The following is a 17,937-nucleotide window of genomic DNA, read 5'->3' as shown; positions in this document are numbered from 1 at the left end:
TTGGCTGATAAATCCATTCAGTGGAAGCTCTGCAGGTGGAAGTTTTTTTTTAATCCTTTGCACCTGCGCCGTAGATATAACAAATATAAAATCACGCCACGTCTTGTTTAATTTTTCACTAGCGACTAGTGGAAACAAAGACTATGAAAGGTTTCATATGAAACCTTTCATAGTCTTTGATTAAACGTTCTTCGTTAACCGCTGGTTATTTATCAAAAGCAGATATTTTAGCAAGTTATACATTCGTAAATTAGTTGGAGAGACAAATCCGTTTCATATTACCAGTGTTCTAGAAATATACAATATAACTACATCAACACGTTTTTTTAAAGTATATTAATTTCGTGTTTGAATTTACTTACTTTTCACGTTATTAACACCATTTAATCAAGGAAAACCATTATCGTTATTCAATGTACCTAAAAAATGTTATCAACACATGTATTTATTGTAAACTTCACGTCGTGTAGACTTACACCTTTATTCAACGTAAGAAAAACGTTTTCGTTGAGTCAAACACGTATTACACACCAAAATTACCATATTTCGACATTATTTCAACGTGCTTTTGCTACCGGGGTAAAAGCGATTCGTGTAAAATTAAATTAAAACGTACGTTTTTGATACGTCTGTATTAATACTTAATTCATCTCGTGGTATCAAACGGTTTTCAAACCCCAGTTCTGGACGTTTTGAATTCGTTTAAGGAAACGCTATTAATAAGCATTAATTGTCAACGTTTTCAACACATATATGGACCCCAAACGCGATTCGTGTAAAAGTAAATTAAAACGTACGTTTTTGATACGTCTGTATTAACACTTAATTCATCTCGTGGTTTCAAACCCCAGTTCTGGACGTTTTGAATTCGTTTAAGGACACGCTATTAACAAGGAGTGTATAAGCATTAATTGTCAACGTTTTCAACACGTATATATGGACACCAAAAGCGATTCGTGCAAAATTAAACTTAAAAAGGCGCTTTTCACACGTTTATTTCCAGAAAAACAATCGTTTGAGTATACTAAAAAACTACGTTAATAACACGTGTATTTATTGTAAACTTTACTTCGTGTAATATCACACCAAGATTCAACGTATGCAAAACGTTGATATTGGGATGAACACGTATTATATACCACAATTACCATTTTTACACCTTATTTCAACGTACGTTTTTTACCGGGGACATGATGGTTGAGAATGGTCGACTGGAACTGGCTGTTGGCTTGTATCTATGACTCTTGAAGATTCTGGTGCGTGTTGACTGGATGTTCCTGCTGTAGTTGAGTTGACTTTTCATGCCTCTGGTCATGATTCCGACAAGCTGATTCTAGTCGGGTTTGGTGCATGCTGCTCGTCAATGTTGTGGAATTTATAGGGCTACTATAGTTACTCTGATTACACTCTGAATTCCAGACTGACTATTTCTGTTCTGCACTGGTGGTATTTGATGTGCAATTGTAGTTAAAGCTGACCTGTATCCCTGATTTTGGTTTACCTTCATATTTTGATTAATATTGAATCCACCGGGTTTTCTTTCCTCTGTTCGTGTGTTCTTTTCGTACATGTTTGGATTTTCCTCCCTTCATCGTAATTGGTTTTGATGTTTTCTCAGTACTCCTCTACCACTTGCAACTTCGTACATTATATTGCCTAAGATGGTTACTAACGGCTTATGATCCGTAATTAGCACAAATTTTCTTCCAAGTAAATAGTCTTTGAGTTTTACCACTCCAAAAATGATGGCGAGCGCTTCTTTCTCGATCTAAGAATAGTTTTTCTCAGCCGATGTTAATGTCCTACTTGCATAAGCGATTGGTTTTGCTTGACCATTGACATTATGAGACAATACCGCTCCAACTCCCTTTGGTGATGCGTCACATGCAAGATAACGCATTTATTGAAAAATCGTCTGCTTAGCAGATGAAAATCCAGCAGTTCATGAGCTTCTCGAATTTGCCACTACGTGGCTCTACGTAAACTGAAAAGGCTAATTGCAGACGATGCAATCGACAGCCAAGCTCGGGACATTCCCGTAGGATTTCGCTGGGTTTTTTTCGATTTTGAGATCGTAACAGCTTGCGGGTAATAACTTAAATATAATCGTAAAAGCATATGTAACATAATTACTAATAAGTATGCCACTGTACCTTTATTCCAATCAAAAATCTTCACTAACGGTTTGGTTCACCACGAACCAGTAAAAAGGTGGACTAAGTTAGATTTTAACCTTTTTATTCATCCTAGTAATTTTGGGAGTCACACTATTAGCTACTAACATATTTATTTAAGCCAATGGAAAACCTCTAAATTGAGAAGGAATTTTTTGCGTCGGAATTTTAGTCTGCCCAATGTAGCTTTATTGAAATTTATAAACTCGCTCGGTTTGTGCGGATGAAGTTAAATAATGAGTAATTTAGAAAAATAAAAGGTTGGGGAAAATGACCAATAAGTGATCGCTTTCCGAAAATTGAACAAGTCGTCGAAGTGGGATATTCCACCAGCGTTATTAAAACCCTGGAACCCATATCAAGCCTAGAAGAGTTAGGCCTAGGATCAAAAGAATCTGTAGATGCGCCAGAAAAGCTCACCTGAATTTCAACTATTTTTTCAATAAACCTGCTTCTTTTATTTGACAATGCAAATTTATTTTAGAAAATGAGTCTCCGAAAACTTTATTAATTGCATTAACAGCAGTTGACAGTGTATTGTAGTTCATTTAAGCTCCTAAGCCTTGGTTGTTCAAACCGGTTTGTTTACTAAAATAATGGCTAATTATACGACGGCATTATCGGTATTTGAGATTCGATGACGTCAAATATTACGTAGGGTACAGATGACGCAATATCTGTGAAACAAACCGTTAGTGGAGAAATAGAGCTAGTGGCATACTTATGAGTAATTATGTTACATATGGTAAAAGTATTAAATTTAATATTTATTTTCTTAAATATATTTGTAATAAGGAATCTGTAAACCTATTTGGAAGAAGATAGCTCCGTTTCATTTGCAGGTGCGCTTCATAAATATTAAGCCTAAACATCTAAATTTCCCGCCGTTTATTAGCCGAGGACTAATTTTTATTACCTGAAAATTACATATTTTCGCGACCGGAATATCGACGCTTTTTACACGACGGAATAAAACACCACGAAGGCATTTTTGTAAATAAAATATTAAAAATAATTAAAAAAGTTATATCTGCAGAAAACTTGTCGTTCGCAAATTCGGTTTTGGTAACGTAATCATGGACACCGTCCATGACGTAATGAACAATAATGAGCTAGGTGACGTCATTATCTCTGGTGACGTTAAAATCTTGGCAGAACCCGAGGTTCATAAATACGCTAATAAAGGTTGCCTACATAGAAATCTCATAGGTAACTAGAATGCTGCCGCCTACGGCCGAGCTTGTCGCCAGTTCGTTTTGAAGCTTCAGCCAATGAGAGGCCGTAGAGTGGTTCCGCCAAGGAGGATAATAATCCTCCTTGGTTCCGCTACTATCGTGGGAGCTAGGTGACGTCATTCTCTCTGGTGACATTAAATTCTTGGCAGAACCACTCTTTGAGCTCTGATTGGCTGAGATCTGGCTATCGTCTGCCACGGCGTTTGGTCCATTTGCCAGTTACACGGCAGCATTCTAGTTACCTATGAGATTTCTATGGTTGCCTACTTAGCGAGGTTTTCATTTTCCCGTCGTCTGCTCTTCGGTCTTCTACGTCAGTGGCAGCCTTGGAAATAAGGTTTTATTTTAAACTGGTCCTTATGACCAGTGACCCCCTAGCATATGAATTATTAAACTGATCCTTATGACCAGTGACCCCTTAGCTTAGGAATTATTAAACTGGTCTTATATAAAATGTTATAATGTCATTTATAAGCCTAAAAAAACCTATACTACATGTTTAGAAGTTAGATTATGTTGGTAACATGAACTTTACACGTATTCAAAATAGTTAACTTTATTTTATGAGTACCACAAGAATAGTACAATATAGTACTAAGACTACTACCATAGCCTAGAAGACGCTCGTAATTTACCGTATTATCTCTCTTTCTCTAGGCCCCGTAACTCCAGAGTCTCCGGTCCGTTACCGCGTAGCCAGGTAGCCTACCGTACTCCAGGGAAAGCGAGACTAGAGGATTGAGGGTTTGAGGCCAGAGGGGGGTTAGACAGTTCGACTCGTTCGAGAGATGCGAGCGAAGGGACTCTACATAAAACCTCGACGTGCGCCCGCGGCGGTAGTAAGCGGAGTCGCTGTACATATAAATCCAGTGAATATTGAAATCAAAATTGATATAATCCTTAAATTAATAGGTCGTCTCCTATTATTTGGAATTATTAAACTGGTCACCTTCTGTTTTTTGTTATTATTTCGAATTAATAAACTGGACACGGTGACCAGTGACCCCCCAAATTTTGAATAAATAAACTGGTCTGAGCAATTAATTAACTGGTCTTTGACCACCTGACCACCGTTATTTCCAAGGCTGGTCAGTGGGAAGCCTAAAGACTGATGCAACCTTTACTGTGTCGACATTGCTTTCTTAAATGTTTTTTAAAGCATCGTTTTCAATTAAAATTACCTTTACATATGCTAATAAATAAACTGAATAGTCTGTTATATGATTTGCACTATCTAAATTACAAATGCTCTGAAGTTTTCATTATTTAAAGGTGGTTAAAAGAGGAAGGTCTATTTTTGTTTTTGGGAAAAACTCAGTACTAATAATTCAATTCAATGTAAAACGAGCAATATCTTATTTATCAAAGTATTTAATTATAATTGTTTATTAAACTTAAATAAAATATTTCAGTTTTAAGAATATAAAAGGAAAATTTATTCACAAAGTTATTAGAAATCACTTAATTATATAAATATTACAAATAACTTGATCAAACTTCAATTTCAGTAGAGTTGTAACTACTAATTATATGTAGTTAAATATAAAGATTGAGATCAAAACAATAACTAAGTACTTTTTTTCTCAAGAGTCCAGGTGGGGGCTAGGGTCAGAAGACCGAAGAGCCTGAGAGTTAAGATATAAATAGGAAACCACATGGGTGGTTAAATCCAATTACAAAAAGTGACATTTGACAATTTTTTCTTGAAGACATCCAGAGTGCCCGCGCACACAATCTCATCTGGGAAGTATTTCCAGGGAATAATAGCCCGATGAAAAAAGGATAATTTTAACGAGTCACATTTAGAGTGCCGGAGTCATAGCTTACGACTGTTGCCTCTCGTTCTAAAGGTAGAGACCAAATATGAAAAATAAGATTGATTCGGATAATGGAGGAGCTTGTAGAGGGTAACTAGATCAAGATAGAGACGACTATCTTTTACTGGAGACTAATTAAGGGAAGTTAAGTTTACCTGAACGAGAAAAATTCTTAAGCACGAATTTTGAGCTTAAGTACACACTTTTACCATTATTATCTTTATTATATCTGAAATAGAGATTCACAGTAATATTTTAACATGCTTTTGTTTAAAAATCTTGATTAAATTTTCTAATCCGTTTACTGGCTTAATTTACTTTATTCAATTGAGTCAATCACTTAATGATTAACTATTCCTAATTTCTTCAGCTCCTCGAATCGTGAAATCGTCAGTGTTTTGGCCTAGGCTTACTACCGGCTAAGATCTTGAAACCAAATAAAAATATATATTGAATTTTATTTTTTTGGGTTACTTACTTTAGTTTACATAATTTAGTGATTCTAAAGTTCTAAAGTTTATTGAGCTGGCAAAAGGCAAAGCCCATCACGCCAGAAGTAGAGTATTTACAGAAAGAAAATACAGGATAATAGTAACAGCAATAGGTTTAGTAATCTAAGCCTAAATACAGTTTTAGTTCTTTGGAGAATTTTGGCCGAAGCGGGATACACTTTAAGTGATCTGGTAGCGAGTTCCAGTCCTTTACTGAAGATGGCACAAATGAGTTTATCCGGACCAAAGACTGCTCCAGACTGACGTCCTCATGAAAGGGAGGACATAAGAGCCACCAGAACGAGATCCTCGCGGGGGACGCTTCCAAGGCGTTGCGAGACCAATGGGGCTATTTTTAAGAATAGTACCTTTTGTTTTTGTTAGGTGTATTATTTGTCAAGGATTACAGAAATGCCAAAAGTTTTAAGCGCAATTTATTATTTAGAAAGATATGATAAATATAAAATTGTTACTTACCCCCAATATTTACCTCGGAAAATACATAATATTTCGCCATTTTTTACGTATTGGGTGAGGTAGGACTTATGACGAATTAGATTTAACGGCAAGATAATACTAAATTTTAAAAAAAAAAGTGCTAAGTGAAATGTGTTTTTTTTACGGCGAATTCAATTCGCTAGATACTAGGTACGTTTTCACTGGATATGATGTCCGTATGTGGAGTTAATAGAAGGAGGGAAAACTCCTTCGTGTGGGATCTATTCATCTCTCAGTCGCTATCCCTTGTTTAATTCGCACCACAAGAGACTATACTAGGTACTGTCCTCTAGGTTGCGTTATAGATGGCACAGCTTGATTAGCAAGAATGGGGCTGGGGTGGCGCCGCGCGCCCCCAGCGCTCGAGCGAAGTGAGTGCGCGGCGCCGTAAGGCGCCAATACGAGTCCAGTCTCACTTTTAGTTAGGAACTGCGCCCAAAGAATAATTCCCATTTTTCACATTTTCTAATTTTATCCTTCATCAGTCCTACTTTACCCGTACGATAATTATCGTTTTGTACGATAATTTCACCTTCCGTACGATGTACGATATCACAACGTACGATATCGGCAATTGTACGATAATTCAGTAGGATGTACGATATTACAACGTAAGATATTGACAATTGTACGATAATTCAGTAGGAATGAGTTGAAAAATACTAGTTTTGACGCTAAATTATAGTACGCTCTCATAAAAATAGTACCAATTGTAATATTATGAAAAATGGTATTTGTACCATAATTATAGAACGTATGGCAACGCTGCCGGTGATTCTCTATTCCTCTATTTCTAAAACAAAGATAATCTAGACTACGTCTAAAGAGAGAGAAGAACCGTTCCCTCTTTTAAATTCGCCCCCTTTTCTACTCACTAGTCAGACCTCTAGATAATTTTGAAGCGTACGATAAATAGAACTGAAATACGATAATTTTCGGGTGTTGGTACGATAATTCTATTCGATCAGGCTGGCAACGCTGAACTTCTAGTTACCTATGAGATTTTCTATGTTAATGGGGGCAATCTGACTTACAGTACTAGACATATGCGTATTTCTGACTACTTTATTACAAAATTAAAAATTCATCGAAAATTAATATTATTATTTTACTGGACGGAACACTTTTGTAACGGTAATTTGTTTTTAAATTCTACGAAATTTTAAATTAATCTAAAAGGTTATGATTTTATCCGTACAGCTGTCAGCCACTGTAAATAGTACGCTTTCTGTCATTGAGTTAATTTTTGAGATCTGATTTAATTTTCGCATAATAATGGAATTACAAAATCGATTAATGACGGAACAACTTTCTCAAAAAATATCAACACTTAAAAATGTGAGAAATGAATTTTTATGGAACATCCCATTTTACGCAGTAACAATTTAATAGCTACCAGTATATTTTACTGCAAAACTGTCTTTTTAGTTTGTGCATGAAATTGAAATAGAAGCCAAGGAGCACAATAAGCTTCTGGATGATATGGTACATTCGCTTAGCATATTCAAAGCTGCCTGTTTAGAATAAATGTTATTCCCTTTTCATTTTGCAATTTTTATGACCAGGATTCGGATTTTGAAAGTTCTACAGGTTTGCTTTCGGGAACCCTTAATAGAGTTAATAAGATGTTGAAAGGTGGAAGATCTAATAGAAAAGTCATGTGTCATGTCAGTTTGTTTTTGGTAACATTTTTCATTGTAATTTATTTTCTCATAAGTCACATAAAGAGGTGAATCTCGATACCCTTTATGTTCTTGTATATAAAATTTCCATATTTAACGTTAACCTTGTACAATCAATAAAGATAAATATATTTTTATTAATTTATTGACTTTATTTTATTCATCAGCAAGAATAACAGATACATTTTGGCACATGAAAGGCTTTTATAACAAAATATTGAATTAAAAAAGTTATTGTGTCATTTAAAAGGTGTTAAAAAATGATTAAAAATTAGTCAGGCACTAGTAGTGGTTGTAATTATTGTTTGATCCAAATGAAAAAAAACCCAAGTAAGTCACACTGATATATTTATCACTTTCTAATTGACCTGATGCCTGTGAAATATTTTTATGGTGCGAGACAGCCAAAAAAGGCTAGAACATTCCTCCATTTTTGAGATTCTAAAGCTACCACTACCGATACACTTAGAAAAATATTGCTTTGCCAAAGCCTTCTTTAAGTCAGTTTTTTAAATGAACACTCAGCTAGTGCAAAACTATGTAAGAGACTAGAGAAAGGATAGGCTTCCATGTATCTTTAAAATATGGTTACATATTTATCTTTCATTACCATTAAAGAGTAAATTTACAAAAATGCCAACTGGAACAAATACATATCATTTAAGTTTACATTAAAACTAGCTAAAAAAATATATCTTTAATATAAGGATAAAAAATACACCGGTATATAAAAGTTGATAAAATATTAAGCTTCAAAACTGGTTAATTTTCCCACAGCACCCTACATAATATTGCGACTAGATTTGAAAATTATAACAGAAAAAACCGCTTAAAATGTGTGTGATAAGTGAATATTAAAAAATTACTTATAAAAATTGGAATGTCACAATGAAAAATACGTAAAAAAATAGCTGCTATATTGTTACGAATGACTCTGATATTCTTGAGGGCTGTAGTCAAGACTTATCAATCATTATTTCACAAAGTTGTCAAATAAATTGTGACATAACACTTTTGTCACTGCTCGTCTCCTTTCGGATTAAATTTACAAAATTGAAACCCCGTTTTTCTTTCAAAACATAGTTGATCCTTGGAATTAAGCATTATAATTTTTTTGCACAAGAATTTAAACTATACAACAACTTACCATTGGCGAACTCGTCATATTTTGAAGAATAATGACCAACTCTTGAAAAGTTGGACGCTCATCTGGATCAAATTCCCAACATTGAAGCATCAATTGAAATCTGTCATACAGTGTCAAAAGTTCAAAACATTGTGTAGCATTAAAATAATAAACTAAAAAAATTCGGATATGAGCCATCACAATGTAATAACCCAAAGGGCCAAAACGTACTTGGGCTACCACAATGCAATAAACCAAACTAAACAATACATTGAGACTTTACTTACAATTCATCACCAACCCCGTGCGGATGATTTAATCTGAGCCCTCTTACAGTCCTTGGGTAAACTTCCGCTACTGGTATATCATAATACGGTGTCCCTCCTTAAAAACTACACCATTAACTCATTGATTTTTAAACATTTCTATCTACAACAGGGTTGCCACAAAATTTTCAGATTCAAATTCCCTGATCAATTTAATTTTCCCCGACTTTTTAGGGTCAAAATTTTTATTTCGTACTTTATCAAGTTAATAAATTTTAATAGACTGGAAAAAATTAGCCAAACTTTCAAGAAAATAAGTGATAATCATAGAATTTGTCATAGATCTAGAGTAAAATTACCTTCAAAATGTGTCAAGATAAAATTGAATTCCCTGACTTTTCAATGACTTTTTACAAATTCTTAAAATTCCCTGACCTTTGTGGCCCATTTTAAAATTCCCTGACCTTTGAGGCCCATTTTAAAATTCCCTGACGTGTGGCAACCATGTAAAAATTATAGAATTAACTAACCTAAGGTACAGATCTCCCATAGAAGTATACCAAATGACCATCTGTAGTTATAAAGCAAATGTAAGAAAGCAAACTTTCCCAAATTAACAGAAAATAGCATACATATCACTCTTCACATTGTAGCCTTTAGTACGGCCAACTTCTGGAGCATACCAGCGTGTATAATCTAGTTTCTGAATGAGTAAACAAAATTATGATCCATTTATATACCTGCCCGTCTTTTAAATAGAAATTAGAGGCTTTTTAGACTTATTATCTTTGAATATTTTAACAAAGGGTAATAGCTACACTGCTAATTAGGCAATTTACCTTCCCAGAGGGGTGATAGAAAAAAAGACCAAAGTTTGTTATTTTAGGATGGAAACCATCCATAACTGCGATACTCCTCGATGATAAATGTTTGTGCATCACCTTTAATTGTAAAAATTGGGTATTTTAGTATGTACAATAATTCTGTGCAGAATTTTTTTAATTACTCCAAAATCAGAAATGTATTTCATTCCTTTAGCAATTCCCAATGCTATATCAAGAGCTACGGTTTCTGAAAGGCTGCTAAATTTTGGACCAGTTTGTTGGCGGCTTCTCAACAACAAGCCTCTTAAACTGGTATCATAATTCTCAGCAACCAAATGCAAAATACCTTTAAATATATTGTTTTACTAAATATTCTAAATCTGTAAGCAAATAATATTCAAACAGCAACAAAAATGGAACCTCGGTCTTCACATATTCCAATAAACTCTGCAACATTTGGATGAGATGAAAGTCTAAGTTCCGCATCGATTTCCGAATATAGGGTTAATTTTTCTTTATCACCCATGGCAGAATGACCTTACAAATACATACAAAATATATAATATATACACCATTTGGCCAGCAATAGAAGTTTCTCAAAAAAAAATTATTACTTTGAGTCATCTGTATCAGGACTGAAATAGGTTTTCCTCTTCTATGAACAAAACCCTGGCGAACCTCCCCAAAATTTCCATTTCCTAACACTTGCTCACTTATTTCTAAGAGGTTTCGAGGTATGGACCAATAGCGTTCTCTCAAGATTTCCCAAAAATCTCCCAAGTTTGTATCATCGCCCAAACGTAAAATTCCTTGAGCAAAGCCATTCTCTTCCTAAGAATATAAAAAGTGTACATATTTCCTCAATTATGAAATGCATAATAAATAAATCCCAGTGGTTGGTTTCAATAACTTAAGCGTAATTTAAACTCACAGCATCAGTGATCTGATCGTGTAATACCATTTCATCAGACAGTCGTCTTTTCCCATAATGCCGTCTCAAAAGGAAATACAACAAAAATGACACAATTAGCAGAAAGCCAAATATTCCAATCGCAATCCCCAATATATTCGATAAAGCTTGCGATGAAGAATCTATTGCGTAAAAAATATATTATAATTATTTGTATTAATGTTTTGTATGTTACGTAATAATGAATCTAAAGAACAAAAGTTGGACAATTGTTATTTTAATTCTTTGACAGTTGGACTGCAAAAGTGTGAATCTACTTTGAAATGAGTAAAATGGAAAATGATTTGTGGCAGTATCAAACCTTCAAGTCCATTAAAGTACACTTGATCTATTCCACTGTTTGATTGAAGTGGGGAATAGGCGGCTTTGGTTATCCCATTCAAAGAACTGATGGTGCCTTGCAGAACTTCGTAATTTAAGTCAGTTTTTAAAGGGGCATTAAAATAGCCGCCATATGTTTGGCCATCTCCAATTGTAAATATCCCATTCTCTCCAAACTGAGATTCCATCAAAGAAGCAGCTATGTAAAATGGTAATCCACTTTCTTCTGCGGTGCTAAAATTGGAGAGCTGCTCTTCATTAAACGATATTATAGTGGTTTTTTCCAACACAATCACTTGAACTGAACTATATAAATATAACACATTTTTAATAAAAAACTTCTTGTAATGTTCAGCTGATACCAAGCGACGCAAACCTAATGGGTCCTTTATCACTTTCTCCAATATAGAGTTTAACCCTCATTTGTTCACCATTTCTCTCAATTACTTCAATAGGGGGTGGGTTATTGGGTTCTGTACGTAATATATGTGTCAGTTTAATTCTTAATTAGCTTATTATTTAAGTATCAAATATTCATACTTCCAACTTCTGTCCAAAACGTGACAGTGGACGGATCAGAAAAATTAGTAATAGTTGATGCAGTTACAGTAACATTATACTGTGTTCCTGGTTGGAGGGAATTGATCAAAGCACTTGTTTTGGTGTTTGCTGTAGAAATTTCAATTGCCATTGCACTGTGGGACGGCGAATAAGATTTCAAAGGGGATATTTTAACCTGTAAGAAAACCAAATTATTGCAAATTTATAAATCACAAAATTAAGTCAAATAAAGTAGCTTACATGGTATCCAGTTATATCAATGTTATAAAATTCAACAGGAGACCATGATATATTAACTCCAGTTTCACTATATGACAAAATACTGAGATTTGAGGGTCCTTTGAGACATTCAATTTCTAAAATTAAAATAATTAAAATATTTAAATTATAAAATTATTCAGTGGAGAGGTGCCTGACGTTTAGATCAAACGCCAATGTCCCATAATACACCATATCAAGTACCAAAAATAGAAATTATTAAATTAAAAAAAAATACTATTTGGTTGTAAATAGGAGATTCTGAAAAGTATGGATTTATTATGTTTTAGGTTAAGGCTTAGTTCGTTTGTAAGTACAATATGCGTTAGTAATTATGAGATAAAAAAAACTTCGTTATATTTGCATATTTAATTTATTGAATATGCAAATATAACTAAGTTTTTTAATCTCATAATTATGTTTTATGTGTAATAAATATTTATTTTTATTCAAATAGAAACTGCTTAAGTGCTACCATAAGTCTATAATATTGTTCCAAAAGATTGTCACTTTGAGCTAGGAGCAACAAATACAGCACCCCACACAAGGAGAACGCAACCCGTCAAAAGTCGTCTATTTTCTTGTGCACAATTTTAATTGGCTAGATGCTTTAGCGCCTGCTGCCGTCGGAAGGGAAAAGTTGACTTCCCCCTTTCCGTAAAACGTGCAGCTTAAAGGCTCGTCCAATGAAATTTGTACACATCGCTGTATTAGCGTGTTTTAAGTCTAGCTCGGTTCTACTTCATCACAAGAAACTCTCCTCCTAGCGACGCGCAGTCAAAGGCGTGAGACACAGGAGCGAGCGGACGCAAAACAGCGACGAAGCCCGACTTAGCTCGTAGGGTGTCTTGTGAATAGATGTCAGTAAAACTTTTGCATGGGAAGAATAGGAAGTGTAACACTTATGTTATAATATTATACACTTATGGTCCTACTAATTAAGTCGCTCAAGTGTTACCAAAAGGCTATCTTATGCCAGCCCCATTGCAAATACTGGAAACTATCGTAAAAAGTTGCTAATAATGGGAAATTAATTAATTATGCATTTAATAAGCTAAAACCCCAAAAATTTTATAGAATTTTATATCAATTAATTTTAAAATAAACCACTTTTTCTTATTTAATGTTTCGGGTAAAAATAAGGCAGTGACTATTGTCCAGGCTGGCATTTTTCATACTTTTTCCCACCTGGAACACTGATGTTACTTATAAATATAATCTATAGTGTTCTCTCAAAATTGTTGATTCTTTTTATTTCTTCATGTCTTATAACGTTTAAATTTTTCAAACCACCAGCTTGGTACTTTTTTGCTTTAAAACATAGTGTAGTTCATTATACACCTATCACGCCAGGACAAAAGTAAAAGATTAATCGTAAAGTTCGAGAAAGACAATTCCTTTCGAAACTGAGCACTACTAATTATTGTACCACTCTTTAAGAAATGGCATTCATTTTACATTTAATACCGGTACCGCTAATTATAAAAATATATATATTTAATAAATAGGGATTTTTTTAAATATAGTTTTTAAAACTCGCTACCAGATGGCCTAGAAAACCTAACTTACTCAACATTGTGCAATCAAATGTTTTAATTCCCCTTTTCATAGCTGCTGAAATTTCCTGACCGAGACTGCCTAATGTTCTCGTAGACAGGTAGTTGTATAAGAAGATAAGCTTTATAGTTTAGGAGTAGCCTAACATTTCAAAAGTATAGTTATCAGCAGAGGCTTAGATCTTTTAGACGTAATTTTAGAATATTCCTCATATATTAACTTTACATAATACGATCCAAAGTCTTATAAAATGTCATCTTCAGATTCATCTGAAAATGAACATTACTCTGATGATGAAATTAGCTCTCCAGGACAGTATGATTTTTTTAATGGTGCATTTAATACGCCATTTTTCAAAAGCATAACAACTGGTACTGCAAGAAACCCCCCACAGAAACCATATCAAAAGTCCAATGATGGTCAAACAAAACAAGTAAATATAAACGCCGAGGGCTCAGTCAGTTTGTTCAATAACACTTATATACATAATCACGGCCCTGGTTTACATTCTGAGGACGCAACGCCAATAAGCCAAACCAATCACAATGTACCACCAAGGAGCAAAGTTAAAGAATCTGTTTTGGAGTCACAAGAGATCATTGAAGACGAGCATATGTACAAAGTGGGTGATCTTATTGGATCGAAATGGAAAAGATTGGCTAAATTTCTTCCAAGTGACCCAAAGTTCACAGAGCCAGATTTAGAAGTCATAAAGTTTGATAAAGAACGGGATGGCCTAGTAGAAATAGTAGTGTGTGTTTTAAATAAATGGGTTGAGAGAAACGGTGAAAATGCAACTGTAGGTGCCTTAGCTAAAACCTTGCAAAAAATTGGCTGTTCTGATATTGCCAATGAACTAGACTTAGTTAAGACTGATTAATTGCGAGTACACTACTGTAAGAGTGTTCTTAATGTTTATGTTATATAAAATAATTTACAATAAAATGATTGGATATATTTACACCATTTTCTATTTTGAAATCAACAGTTCTCTATCTATAAAATATAGTTCTGGTACGTAACTAGTCTTGCCAAAAATTAAACCTCATTAAGCAATTCCACTTCCAACACTTTTATATGGTTCCTGTGTTTCAGCCCCAAAAAATAAATCTGTTTACAAGTGACAAATAATGGAAAATAACAACCTGGTCAATAAATGTCGCTAAATATCAGTGGTCTATTGACTTTGAGAACTAAGAGTATACTTTTATTTAAGACTATGGGGGGTAAAACCAACACAGTTTTAAATATGTTTTACTAAAAAAATTTGATTATCAGATTTTGACTACTTTTTCTTATGTTAGACTGTTGCAACCGAAATGTAATCTAGTATTATATTTTAAGTATAACAGTTACAAAATTCAATTTAAATCATTGTTTTATCATATCAATTCCTTCGTTTGTCATATTTATCATTATTGAATGGTATTTGACATTTTCATGGGCTTTCTTTTTTTAAAGAAAGTGGCTCCTTTTGGTAACACTGTTTTCCTTCAGAATTGAAACCAAACTATCGTAAAATAGTTTAAAATGACTAATTTCCCAAGGAAAATTTAAGATTCCATCATGAATATCAAACCGACGCTTTAGTAACGTGGGCATAATACCCAAATGGTCCCACTTTTCACCAATTCATGTAGAGGAGGGGGTGCTTTCAAAACATTCTTAATCAATTCAATTTGTCCTTTAGACTTAATCCCGCCAACTGACAATTTCTTTTCAATTCAGCGCTAAAAACAATTTTTACTATGTTATTATTCCTTTTATAACTATGTACAGTTTCATACTGTATCATTGCAGAAGACATTTCAAGGGGGCTTATTTTCTTATCTCCAAATACCATGACTGAAAGTACATTACAAATAATAGCAACCTTTGTTAGCTTTATTGCCCCATCAATCAAGAAGAAATATTTAATAATGCTTTACCCAATTCCATGTCAATAACGGTAAAATACCAGTAGGGTGGGGAATTGAGGAGGTATAGCATCCCTGGCATTCAAAATCAAGTCCTAGGCTTACCATTAATTTTCATTGCAATAATTGACAGAAGTATAGTATGGAGCAGGTTCATTTCAAATATGTTCAATTTTACGTTAAAAGTATATATTTAAGTATGTAATTCATCTAGAGTTCTAGACGCATTTACGCTCGTTGCTTTCTTCTTTCTTATCAACTTAAGCCTAGGCTACAACTTTTTTTTTTTTTTTTTTGAGATACACACACATCGGTGTCGACCCGAGGCCTTAGACACCAGCACACACACAATAACTGATTAATCAGGGCGAGATATGTGTAACGGCCACGACAACGGGGGGATACGTGGGGACAGGGGTGGGGACACCCTTGGCGGAAGTATTCCGACCACCCATTAGGGGAGTGGTGGTCGTCCTCACACGGCCATCCACAAACTCTGCCTCCCGGACGCCTGGGATTACAGGAGTGAGCCACTACTCCCGGCTCCTAGGCTACAACTGGTCTTTATTTTTTAAATTTAACCATGACCATTGAATTGTGAATAATACTGCTAGAATTACAATTACGATTTCGGTTTCCATGATTACGTGGGACCTGTTCTGAGAAGACTGTACGAAATTCATCGTTATAATTTGGCGGTAGCGCCATCTATATTTTGTAAAGTTATTTGGCTAAAAATAAATAAACATTTTGTCAGCCTTGAGGCTTCCCCGTTGGAAGGACTCTCTCCTGGCCAGACTGAACTGTGATCGCTTACCTACCAATGAAAGACTATTCCTTATCAACTTAAAGCAGTCGAATGCTTGTACTAGTTGTAACACTCAGGAGGTCCAGACAGTGGAGCATATTCTGCTCTCCTGTGTTCGTGGTCAACCAGTTAGGCCAAGACTTTTTCATGCCCTAAACACAGGCAGATATGATACAACTCTACAAGGGGTGAAAACCGCGGTCCAAAGCGGAGACATGGCAATCATTTCTGATATCTGTGCTATTTTTCGCGCGGCCAGTATTTTTTAAAAGCGCAAGTAGAATACAAAGCAGACATAAATAGTCATTTTTTTTGTTTTTTTTTGTTAAAAACACAGAAGAGAGAACAGTCGAAAGGACTGCCAACTTTTATCTTTCTGTATATATATTTTTTCTTTTTCTTTTGTTTTGTTTTTGAGTATCTGTATCAGGGTGTGTATGGTGCGAAGGCCTAGTTGTCATGTGCACCAAAATAAAGTTTATTATTTTAGAAAAAAAAAATATTATTAGCTAACTCACCGTAACTTTTCAAATGAGCGGGTTATTTTTGGTGCGGAAGGACGTGTCTTTTTTGTCTTCGTCTTTCTTTTACCTTCCCTAGTTCTCTTTTTTTCTAAGCCTTTTCGGCCTAGCTTCTTTTGTTTTAGCTTTCCCAGTCCCTATCCTGCCTAGTTTTTTAGCTTCCCCGTCCTGTTTTAGTCACCCGCTTTTGGGACTATGGGTTCTTCCTCGGAATTTGCCGGCGTTTCTCAAGGTATGGAGTTGGCCGAAGATGACTCTTCCGGCTACATCACCGTGGATCGCCGCGGCCGGCCGATCAACCGCGCCAAGCGTTCGCGTTCGCCGAGCGTTGGGGAACATTCCTACGTACGTGCCCCCCCCCCCGCACCGCGAATTCCAGGACGTTTTGGCACCCGGGACTCCCCCTCGCCGTGGTCTCCCCCCCTCCGCCTGAAGCCGTCTTTAGAAGGGGAGAAATTCTCAAGCCTGCGTACAAAACAACTTCACGTGTATACCGTTGGTGCTTTCGGCGAAGGGGTCACTTTTCAGCCCCTCCCACAGGGGGACCTGCTGGTCTTCCCGAAAACAGAGGAGCAGGCTGTGGCTATCAAATCAGCGGCCGCTTTCGGAGATTTCAAATTTGGAGTGGCGGGATCCCAGACGGCATCGGAAGTGGCTCTACGGCGGATTATTCATGTCCCGACGGACATTACCAAAGCGGATATTGATGAGGCCTTACACTCCAGGCAGCAAGCGGTCAAGTCGGTCCGCCGTCTAGGTGGCCGTTCCAATACGTTTCTCATCGGCTTTCCCAAGGAATCCGTTCCGAGGAAAATCTTCGTGTATGGCATGGCTTTTGGGGTTCTAGATTACACCCCTCGTCCACTACAGTGTTACAAGTGCCGGCACTACGGGCATATTGCTTCAGCTTGC

General features: G+C 35.5%; 3 protein-coding genes and 1 long non-coding RNA gene across 6 annotated transcripts; 2 read left to right on the top strand and 2 right to left on the bottom strand.

Moving 5' to 3' along the window:
* Nucleotides 1–4,873: 4,873 nt before the first annotated feature.
* LOC149947549 (uncharacterized) lies at nucleotides 4,874–6,275 on the bottom strand. 3 transcript variants are annotated; one of them, XR_016480418.1, is made up of 4 exons: nucleotides 6,195–6,275; nucleotides 5,545–6,066; nucleotides 5,382–5,455; nucleotides 4,874–5,253 (listed from the first exon to the last, which is right to left on the bottom strand). It is a non-coding gene; the product is annotated as an uncharacterized LOC149947549 (long non-coding RNA). The 3 variants fall into 3 exon arrangements; XR_016480417.1 differs by having other exon boundaries at nucleotides 4,874–5,455; XR_016480419.1 differs by having other exon boundaries at nucleotides 4,874–5,455; nucleotides 5,545–6,085; nucleotides 6,195–6,242.
* An 887-nt stretch (nucleotides 6,276–7,162) lies between these two features.
* Nucleotides 7,163–8,018, top strand: LOC149947548 (BET1-like protein). Its single transcript, XM_090172458.1, has 4 exons — nucleotides 7,163–7,349; nucleotides 7,416–7,553; nucleotides 7,644–7,700; nucleotides 7,781–8,018. The coding sequence occupies exons 2-4, from the start codon at nucleotides 7,491–7,493 to the stop codon at nucleotides 7,946–7,948; spliced, it is 288 nt and encodes a 95-aa protein (XP_090028584.1). The 5' UTR covers nucleotides 7,163–7,349; nucleotides 7,416–7,490; the 3' UTR covers nucleotides 7,949–8,018.
* A 30-nt stretch (nucleotides 8,019–8,048) lies between these two features.
* On the bottom strand, nucleotides 8,049–16,054 carry Wsck (tyrosine-protein kinase Wsck). The gene is made up of 15 exons (XM_090172457.1): nucleotides 15,802–16,054; nucleotides 12,206–12,321; nucleotides 11,945–12,140; nucleotides 11,781–11,877; nucleotides 11,385–11,710; nucleotides 11,045–11,205; nucleotides 10,728–10,944; nucleotides 10,534–10,650; nucleotides 10,296–10,459; nucleotides 10,129–10,230; nucleotides 9,922–9,992; nucleotides 9,820–9,860; nucleotides 9,311–9,407; nucleotides 9,045–9,144; nucleotides 8,049–8,986 (listed from the first exon to the last, which is right to left on the bottom strand). Exons 1-15 carry the CDS (start codon nucleotides 15,851–15,853, stop codon nucleotides 8,915–8,917), a joined length of 1,929 nt encoding a protein of 642 aa, XP_090028583.1. The 5' UTR covers nucleotides 15,854–16,054; the 3' UTR covers nucleotides 8,049–8,914.
* Nucleotides 13,666–14,834, top strand: LOC149947547 (receptor-interacting serine/threonine-protein kinase 1-like). The gene is made up of 3 exons (XM_090173126.1): nucleotides 13,666–13,692; nucleotides 13,910–13,970; nucleotides 14,044–14,834. The coding sequence occupies exons 1-3, from the start codon at nucleotides 13,666–13,668 to the stop codon at nucleotides 14,658–14,660; spliced, it is 705 nt and encodes a 234-aa protein (XP_090029252.1). The 3' UTR covers nucleotides 14,661–14,834.
* Nucleotides 16,055–17,937: the final 1,883 nt, after the last annotated feature.

Source organism: Leiobunum rupestre, chromosome 4 (genome assembly GCF_980474605.1).
Source record: "Leiobunum rupestre chromosome 4, qqLeiRupe1.1.hap1, whole genome shotgun sequence".
NCBI lineage: Eukaryota > Metazoa > Arthropoda > Arachnida > Opiliones > Sclerosomatidae > Leiobunum > Leiobunum rupestre.
The sequence above is the reverse complement of the archived record's forward strand: the minus strand, read 5'-3'. Positions and strand labels throughout refer to the sequence as shown.

Excerpts from the sequence above, each read along its gene's own strand:
- LOC149947548 (XM_090172458.1), top strand. The coding sequence starts at position 7,491 with ATGGAATTACAAAATCGATTAATGACGGAACAACTTTCTCAAAAAATA. Across the intron at positions 7,554-7,643 it reads AAATATCAACACTTAAAAAT|TTTGTGCATGAAATTGAAAT; the intron begins GTGAGAAATGAA and ends CTGTCTTTTTAG. Across the intron at positions 7,701-7,780 it reads ATAAGCTTCTGGATGATATG|GATTCGGATTTTGAAAGTTC; the intron begins GTACATTCGCTT and ends TTTTATGACCAG.
- LOC149947547 (XM_090173126.1), top strand. The coding sequence starts at position 13,666 with ATGGCATTCATTTTACATTTAATACCG. Across the intron at positions 13,693-13,909 it reads TCATTTTACATTTAATACCG|TTTAGGAGTAGCCTAACATT; the intron begins GTACCGCTAATT and ends TAAGCTTTATAG. Across the intron at positions 13,971-14,043 it reads GAGGCTTAGATCTTTTAGAC|ATTCATCTGAAAATGAACAT; the intron begins GTAATTTTAGAA and ends TGTCATCTTCAG.
- Wsck (XM_090172457.1), bottom strand. The coding sequence starts at position 15,853 with ATGAACCTGCTCCATACTATACTTCTGTCAATTATTGCAATGAAAATT. Across the intron at positions 9,861-9,921 it reads TACAATGTGAAGAGTGATAT|ATGGTCATTTGGTATACTTC; the intron begins GTATGCTATTTT and ends TTATAACTACAG. Across the intron at positions 8,987-9,044 it reads ATATGACGAGTTCGCCAATG|GATCAACTATGTTTTGAAAG; the intron begins GTAAGTTGTTGT and ends CTTAATTCCAAG.